The sequence below is a fragment of the Cynara cardunculus genome (assembly GCF_001531365.2).
Source record: "Cynara cardunculus var. scolymus isolate 2C chromosome LG 3, CcrdV1, whole genome shotgun sequence".
In the NCBI taxonomy this organism is placed as follows: Eukaryota; Viridiplantae; Streptophyta; class Magnoliopsida; order Asterales; family Asteraceae; genus Cynara; species Cynara cardunculus.
Window position 1 is genome coordinate 12,270,691 of NC_037530.1, and position 9,744 is coordinate 12,280,434.

Here is a 9,744-nt window from a genome sequence, read left to right on the forward strand (position 1 = left end):
CCAACTGCAGACACATCATATAAAAATCTAGAGATTCAACAAAATAATTGAGGGTCAAAAAATCTTATTAGGTGTATGAAATAGCTTTTGAATAACATTAGACTTTGTTATAACCTTGCGATACCTAGTATAGATTCCACTGTGGGAGCATTTTTTTCAGTCCAAAGAGTTATCACAAGAGGTCCAAACAGAACTGTGGAAAAATATTGTGTTCATACCTTAACTTAGAGCATAAATGTTGTCGTTGAACATAATTATATTTTTTTCCGTAAAATGTTTTTGTGTGTGAAATGTGTATCAATAAAAGTGGCTTTATGATAAACGTGTATCAAAAAACGTGGTTAATATCTTTATCTTCCGTGCAATTCGTATATGCTGGGTTAACATTATCGTGATATTATATGATAAAAATTACACTTAGTATCCATTGTTATGACATCCACACTAACGAATATGGAATGTATAGGTGAATCATCATCAATGGTATTGATATTGACAAAGTCGAAGGTGATTGGGTCATCAAAACAAGCAGGTATGTCTGATGCCTACTAATCGTATCAGATAGATAAACATAACGAACAGACTATGAATCCTAAATCACAAAAAAATGTGTCCTTTCTAACAATTACTCTTTTATGTACTCAGCTCGGCTTATTAAGAATGACAACATACGAAATGTAGATCCCTCCAGTAGAGAAATTAACGTGACGATGGATCACCCCATAGAGGACGTTACTGGTGTAATAGATGCAGGTATCACCCGATACTTATGTTTCTATAATTTTACAAATAATTACTGTTTTACAAACACACCCACTAAATATATAATGATATATTTTATTCATTTGTTTACTTGTCGTAGGGGAAATGTCCATGAAAGAATTCCGGTCACGCGATGATGATTTCCAAAGGCTTGACCAGAAACGTGGTAAGGCAGCACCAATAGTAAATCAGAAGGATAAAGGCATATCAAGTAGTCACAAGAAGGAAGGGATGGTTGGGCCGACAGATGCGAAGGATATGAACTTATGGATTAGAACTCGTACTTCTCCAAAGACATTATACAAAATTGTGAAGTCACTATCCGTCGACCAACGGGCAGCGATCAAGGAAATGGGATTTGCGTCGCTGTTGGATTTGACGGTAGACGGTATCCCGGCAAAAATGAGGTTCTATGTCGTGGATAAGCTAGATACGGCAGCTATGAACATAGCGATGAACACTGCTGTAATACCTATAACACTTAAATCTATACACGACGTGTTGGGCCTGCCCATGGGAGAATTAGACCTTAATTCATTTGATCCATCACCGTCCATGGATGACATCATTAACACATGGCGAAAGCAATTCTCAAAAGACAGAATGAGGCCGAAGGATGTAATGACCGTTGTACACAAATCAGGTGATGCGGGGGCAATGTTCAAGATAAGCTTCTTAGTGATAGTCATCAACACCCTTGCGGAGTGTAGCCGGGTCGGTGTCTGCAACCTGCGTTTCTTGTCACGTATTGGGAGCTTAAATATGATTCCACGGATCAACTGGTGTAAGTACATATTTGATTGTATTGCAACAAGTAAGAAGTGTTGGAATAGAGACATCCATCTGTCTTTCTATGCAGACCCCTTGACATGTTTGACTGTAAGTTATTTTGTCATAACACATTTCAATAAAAGAGGTTTAATACTAGCGCAAAAAAAACCAACTAATCTAATAATCCTTTACAGTTGTTGTATGTCAATAATACCAAGTGTGAAGACATCCAGATCTCCAAAGATACACATCCTATGAAGGCTTAGACAATGGACCTGTTGCGGAAAAGGCAAGAGGTGGATATTAGACGTGGCGGATTTGGATGCGCCGAAATAAAACGTATATCCACCATCCAAGATCGAGCATGCGAGAAAGGTGTTGAAGTGGGTAGCGCATCAGAAAACGTGGCGGAAGCAAGTGCAAGATATCAAGCCGAAGATGGCCGTATCACTAAGGAGGTAACTTGTAAACTGTTATAATTATGTTTCTGTTTTGAGTGATATTCACGTGAGCTATTATACTTTCATATAGGGGATGTATGTGTATATTTTCTATCACAAACCACGTTCACCACATTTTTTTGATTTGGAACGTGCAAGATTCAAAAATCTGAGAATCTTAAAACCCATCATATAACTAGTATGTACAATATATGTTTTTTATGTAAGTAGTAAACATATATTGTTTTATATGGGCTGATAACGTTTATGGAATGGACATTAGCAAGTATACATTGTCTGATAACATCTTTGTATATGGGTTGTGTGTGTATATAAATATACAAATAACTCCAATGTTATTGTTAACATTTCATACCTGTTAGCTATGGGAACTTTTAAAATATATGTGTACATGCTATTGTCCATTCCATAAATGTTTTTGTATGGGAATTGTGTATCAATAAACATGGTTCATATCTTTAAATCTCGTGCAATTTGATTATGATGGGTTAACGATTTCGTGATATTATATGATAAAAATTAGACTTAGTATCCATGGTTATGACATCCACCATCCAGGATCGAGCATGCGAGAAAGGTGTTGAAGTGGGTAACGCATCAAAAAACGTGGCGGAAGCAAGAGTAAGATATCAAGCCGAAGATGGCCGTATCACTAAGAAGGTAACTAGTAAACTGTTATAATTATGTTTTTGTTTTGAGTGATATTAACGTGATCTATTGTACTTCCATATATGGGATGTGTGTATATTGTTTATCACAAAACACGTTCACCAAATTCTTCTGAGTTAGAACGTGCAAAATTCAAAAACCGGAGAATCTTAAAACCCATCATGTAGCTAGTATGAACAGTATATGTTTATTATGTAAGTAGTAAATAACTGATTTCTTCCTGTTGTATACTGTGTATTATATTTACATAGTATGAACAATATATGTTCATTATATGTATTGAATATAAAAATGGACTGTTGTGTTATATCGCGGGTACGAACAGTAGTTGTTCATTACATGATCATCGTTTTTTCTGTCCTAGTGTTCATTATATGGTGTATAGGTGGCATGAAAAGCAACTGTTCGTTATGTATACTAAAAATAAAAACAGCAGGTACTGTATGAACATATAACATCAATATGTGTTATATAACGAGTATGAACAGTAACTATTCAATACAGGCTCAACTTTATTTCTGTCCTAGTGTTCGTTATATGGAGTTGAGATAACATGAGAAGCTACTGTTCATTATGTATACTAAAAATAGAAGGATCAGGTACTATATGAACATATAACGTCAATATGTATTTCCATAGTTCATCTCAAAATCTCTGGTGTCAATTTGTGTTTCCATAGTTCATCTCAAGCTGCTAACTATTTGATAATCTATTGCTGTGTGTTCTGCATCCAAACTGCAGACACATTTGCCAGGACATATATGGGTTGGTTGGTTGGTTTGCGAAGTCATGGGAGAGGCAGGCTAAGTGAACTAATATACTGGTTTTACTACACAATCTTATAAATCAAGCACGGAACACTTTCAAAATCTCCCCTGTCTATAAGGTGAACGAGCATTTAAACATGAATGACAAATAGCTTGCATTGAAAAGTCAAGTATGATGGTCAAAAAAGTCGAATCACTTGTTTGAAAGGAACTGATCTTCAATTCTTTCTGCTTTTGTTTCATAGAAATTAAGCAATGCATTGCCCTGCTGAATCTTCCGTTCCACAGTTTGTACATCCAGGAGAAGAGAATCCTGCAGTTCCCTTGCATGCACTCCATCCAATACAAGCTGAAACAAGATGACATAGTCATATAGTGAATACGTACAGTGAATACTTTTAAAATAAATAATATCAAAATATGATTTGGAAGAATAGGTTGTCCAAAGATTTTGATGTCCTGCTTGGAGTTCAATATATTCACTATTCAGGAGGTAATATATGAAACCAAATAGTTATATGAAAAGGAACAACTTAGATATTGCAGGCAATACCAAAACACAAGCATAAATAAATATCACAATCGAAATCCAATAGACAAAAGGCTAAGCACAAATCTAACTTAAATCTGTTTCACAACAGAAGCACCTGTCAATTTTATAAAACAAAAAACGGGTGAATCTAGGAATGAAACATACTTAATTATGTCTTACTGTAATTTGATTGAAAAAATAGAAGTAGTTACCTTAATGTTACAGTCATCTCTCTGTTATTCATATATATGTTTTAATACACATTGCATATATTGTTTTTATTATCGTATTTTGGTTGTTTTTGCCAAGGAATGCATGAGGGTGATGCGGAAAAAAATTGATGATCTTTATTTGGGAAGAGTGGAGGCGGACTTGATGATGGATTCGTTCATTGAACGTTTCCCTGGTGATGCTGATTTTGATGAATTCAAGACAAAATTAGCTTCTTTGTTTAAAGGTAGCAAGTGGGATGCACCCCCTGCTACGAACCAAGTCCATGACCTCCCTATTATTGAGGTAACACCTCCTAAGATGTCAACCATTCCTGATCAAGATTTGCTTTCACCCTTGTCTCAATTCTAGACGAGCCCTTCGGTGATTGCGGAGGTTGATAGGGCATCCAATGAGAAAATGATACAGATAGCAAAGGAAAATAGGAGATTTACTCGCTCTGTCGAAAGGGAGACGGTCGGGATTCCGTCATTACAAGTACAGAGGGAGAAAGTTGGGATGTTACGGAGTAGAAGTGGTGAGCAGAATGAGTTTTGAAAAAGTAAGATATGTAAGCGAGCGGAAAGCAGTGACAATAAAATTGATTTGTATGGAGGTATCGAGCCACCATCATTTGATTTGGGGATTAGTCCATCGGGTTCACTTGTAGTTCCTGTCGGGGATGCGTTGACTACATCGTCAATGCAGAAGGCTGCGCGGCCGACGTTGTCGAAGAGGGATCCGAAGCTGAGTTTCAAGCTTCGTTCACCTTATGTTACACGTGCTGTTACATTCGACGTAACAAGTGATGAGCGGAAGTTACATGATTGGATTATGAGGGGGATTGGCGGAATACTGTAAGTTGTAATTTAACGTTTCTTATTTAATTTAAAGTATTCTTTTATGTAAATATATGAGTTCTATGTGTTCAATTATTTAATGTTTTAATGTTAATACACAGGGAACCTGTTTTCGTGACCACATACGGAAGAACAATAACACGGCAGGCGTTGCAATCTCTTGCATCCCAGTCCGTAGTATGCCGAGATTATGTTGGACGGGTGGTCGACGGTACTAAACCGGGATGAAAGATTGCGGAGCAATCAATCCCCCAGACGTTACTTCTTTACGACAAGCGTTTCGGTAACATCATTCAACATACACCTTTTTTTGTCATACCATTATATAATATCCATTCTCTTCAATAGAACTTATGGATTTGTTATGGGTGCAGATGGATCTGACCATGAGGGACCAGACTTTGGACATTCACCGGAGATATGAAACTTTCAAAAACAACCTGTCAAGTTGCACAAACAATGATAGGGAGCTCGTTAGTATGCGCAACGTTGACATGGTACGTATACAACATTTGTTGGTAATATTATCGTAAAATAAATTAAAGGTACATTGAAATTATAAACGATAGCTTACGTATTTATAATTCCAGGTATTCTTCCCGGTTGTGGAAGAATCATTCTATTACATTGTTGTGTTTGATCTAAAATGACCCTCAATCGTTATCATTGACTCAAAGGATCGCGATGGCAATGTTGATGATATATACGGTCCTAGTCCGGTAATTTTGGTAAGTTACCAGTATTAGTTATCGCATTCTACATGTTTCATGAGTACCATATTTATCTTGTCAAATTTATTATTTATTCAGCAAGACATGGTGATACTTCACCTTTTGAGAGAGGGCCATGATGCGGGGAAGGTTTATGCTGAGATGGATCAAGAGCGAATAAGGACAAGGTGGCAGTCAAATGAGAGCTCAGTTGATTAGGGTGTAATGATGATGCGACATAAGGAGACCTATTTTGGAGGCGATTGAGGGAAATGGGAATGCGGTCTTTACAAAGAGAGTACTAAACAAAAAAAACAGTTGAAGGATCTACGAACAAAGTATTGTTCGAAGATCCTATTGAGTGACGAAAACATACAAAAGGCATCAATCATAAAGGAAGTGGAAAGATTCATTGCGATGGAGACGTCATTTAATTCGAATAAGACACGTGGGGCTACCCGAATCGGTCGGGGGAAGATGTAGACGGCACATGTAGATGGATTTCTCAATGCTTTTTGAATCTTTCGTATTTACCTTATTTATAGTACACTATATGATGCTTCTGATAGTGCCTTCGGTGTTATCGCTACATCGCGTACATCTTATGGTGTTTTTGTTTTTTTGGTATCTCAAATTATGATAAACACTATTTCTACGTTTTAGTTACTCGGTGAAATGATATATGAATAGTTGGAATCAGGTTGATAATAGGGACTAAATTGATTCTTTTAGCATTGCACTTACTTAAAGTGATCCTGCTTGTTTTTTTTTTTTTTTTGTATTTCATGAGCTGCATAGTTTTCTTGGTACCATGCTTTTTTCTATGGGTTTTTGCATGTGTACTACTATCTGATTGTTCTCGTACGCTGCATTTGTTACATGGAATTTATTGGATAGGGCAAAAACTTTTCATTCCATGTATATAACTATTATATGATTTATAGATACGTTAGTGGGCAATATTTTCTCTTGTTACAATAATTGTTATTATAGTCTTTCAGTTACTGGACGCAACTGAATTGTAGTTGCCTTTGGTTAGGATATCCATATTTATGTTCGTGCTATAAATAATGATTGTTAAATTATTACAATGTTTCATTTTGAAATCTGACAATGGCTTAATTTTCAACAATTCATGCAGCAAACAATCATCGGGATCCTGGCGTCAAGTCCGTGAAATTGCATGTTGAAGTTGCAGTGGAACTGCAATAGCGCAACACTGCTGTACGGGTCTCCACGTTGAATACGAAATTGACTAAAGAAAAACTTTATAACTTCCAGGTACTATTCCAACTTGATCGCATACATAATGCATTAGTTCTTAAAATAATCACATATCTATGATAGACCAATACGTAATGCCTAACCTTAATAATGCACAGTTTCGTGTTTATGCTACGAAATAGAGCATTGTTAGTTTGTTGTTGCAATGGATAGCTGTTGTGATAATATATAATTAGGCCATGACACAAAAATCTCCCTCACGTGGAATTTGCATTTCTAAATCATATGGCATCGACAGCATAGATTTTTGCAACATTCAAATGAGGATGTTGTTTGTTAACTGATCCAAATCTAGAGATTCCTACATCATGCATGCTACAATGAACATAGGCTACTTTCTCCATGAAAATGAAGGCACTATCAACAACATCAACTGCTATATACCATAAATATTATAATTCAATTCTCATATGTTTAACCAACTCTATTAATAAGATAAGGACCATCAAAAACCTTCAAGTTCCTAACAAGATAATGTTTGTGCCAAGTATGTGATAATCGTATCAAAAAACATACCCCGAAAATGTCGAACGAACAATACGTCAGCAAATTATAACAAAACGATAACACTCCTAACTACTTGAATGTAACTAATCTACCAATTCTGGGTAATTACGTGAGTCATGTCCACTACGTTGTCCATATGTTGCACATCTTCGTTTTGATTTTTTGCTATTAGTCTGGATTTTTCAGATACACTTACCAGTCTTTTACTAGTCCCGCATCCCTTGTTCCTAATGCCAGAAGATGTTAGAATATCCACCTCATCCAGTATTGAAACACCTAGATGTTCCCTAATTGCATCCATCCTCTGTTGAGATGGGTCTTCATATGGAACTTCCTTCGCTATATCAACCATAAATGTGTCGAGATTTCTCTCCAGTCTAGCCAATATAGACTTATCATTCTGGGCGATGCTTATGATCTCGTCAACCTTTGAATATACATCAATAATGCACTTTTTTTTTCGGCATCAACCTCGCCGTAACGAACCCTTGCAGATTGTATCTGTACTGGAACTGTCTGTCGTTTCCATCGCCGTAACACATATCTATCCGGTATGAATTCAACTTCATCGTTTATCAATACCTTGAACGCATGACGACAAAGATAACCATTACGCGTGAATAGGTTGCACTCGCATTCGACGGTATTTGTTGAGTAATTACGGTTCACCTAGAGTACAAAGGTTTGCAAACAACCACAATCAAACAAAAACTTCGAAAACATAAATAAAATTGTTGTGCGGATTAGGAATATTATACCAGATATGTGATGTTCTCAGATGATTTCTTCGTCTTGTGGCTTATCACGAATGTCTTTAAGACATCCTGGCATTCGACATTCTCTATAGCACAACACCATACAGCCTTCTTTATCTCCTTTTGTATGTCAAAAAACACATTCCGACTGTATATTCTTGATGCATAACTTTCTAAACGCAACGGAGTAACAAATTTTGGATTAGCGGTTCTCGTTACTGTCTCATGAACAGATTGTCTGTATCTTTGCTTCTCTATAGCTACGTCGTAATTATTAAGGATTTGAACCAAATTAAACCAGTACGATTCGTATATATTAATATATGAATTCGAACTCTCGGATCTTGAGGTTGTTTTCATTAGACCAGACATTGGAGTGTCCTTGTAAAAGGCAGGAATCCACGAGTGTCGAATTGCATACATATCTGTGAACCAAGTATCACCCCCCAGATTGTATTGCTCGATCATCTCATGCCAACGACGCTCAAACTCCGCTGGTCCAATATGTATGTTCCATACGATCTTGTTGATTACTTTATTAAAATTAGGATCTTGATTTAGTGCGACACTGACCTGCGTGTATATGGCAACCATTAATGAAGCAAATTAAACATAAACATCATTTAAAATTACATAGCATTACATACATACAACTTACCTTTGAAGGCACTTTCTTCATAATGTTCCACATACAGAGTCTGTGTTTGGCTTCCGTAAACACCATCGGGATAGCTTGCTTCATTGCAGAACATTGGTCTGTAATGACGAAAACTGGTTGCTTCTCATGACATTTTATGAAAGCCTTTAAAACCCATGTAAAGTTCTCGATTGTCTCGCCACTGATTAGAGATTTAGAGCGGACCCGACGACAACGGAAGCCTTGTGATTGTCAACGGCCCAAAAAGGCACGAAAATCATGGCATGCCTGCAACACAAATTAGCGAATTAGTTTTACCTATTTATTCCCACGTCATGATTCCATAAAAATATAATGTGATAACCAGATCCTGGTTATTACCCAAGGTAAATTTATACGTGATTATCTGATTTAATAATTACGTGATAACATGATAATTGGTACATGCCGGTTTGAAAATTTGTGAATTAATTGGTTATGTATATATATATATATATATATATATAAATATGTGCATTCACTAGGAAGTCATATTTTGTATGTGTAAGTACATAAATATAATATATATATTTATGTGGTTAAAATGAGGGCATGTATTATGCATACGTGTAGGTATGCATGTGTATGTATGGATATGTATGTATGCATATGTATGTATGGTATATGTGTGTGGGAAAAGGGTTAGCCGACTTTCCCTTTTGGGAAAGTATAAAAAGGGGCTTCACCCCTACAATTTGGTTTCTTACCATTTTGAGAGTTGAGAGGTTTAGAAGTGTTGTCCGGCTTAGCAAAAGAAGTGTTTTCAAGAGGTGATTTCTA

The 9,744-nt window shown here is 36.4% G+C and overlaps 1 protein-coding gene across 1 annotated transcript; it reads right to left on the reverse strand.

The window, feature by feature from the left end:
• Positions 1-7,247: 7,247 nt before the first annotated feature.
• Positions 7,248-9,030, reverse strand: LOC112508967 (protein FAR1-RELATED SEQUENCE 5-like). Its single transcript, XM_025113834.1, has 6 exons — positions 8,947-9,030; positions 8,292-8,861; positions 8,005-8,202; positions 7,730-7,960; positions 7,480-7,489; positions 7,248-7,399 (listed from the first exon to the last, which is right to left on the reverse strand). Exons 1-6 carry the CDS (start codon positions 9,028-9,030, stop codon positions 7,248-7,250), a joined length of 1,245 nt encoding a protein of 414 aa, XP_024969602.1.
• Between the last annotated feature and the right edge of the window lie 714 nt (positions 9,031-9,744).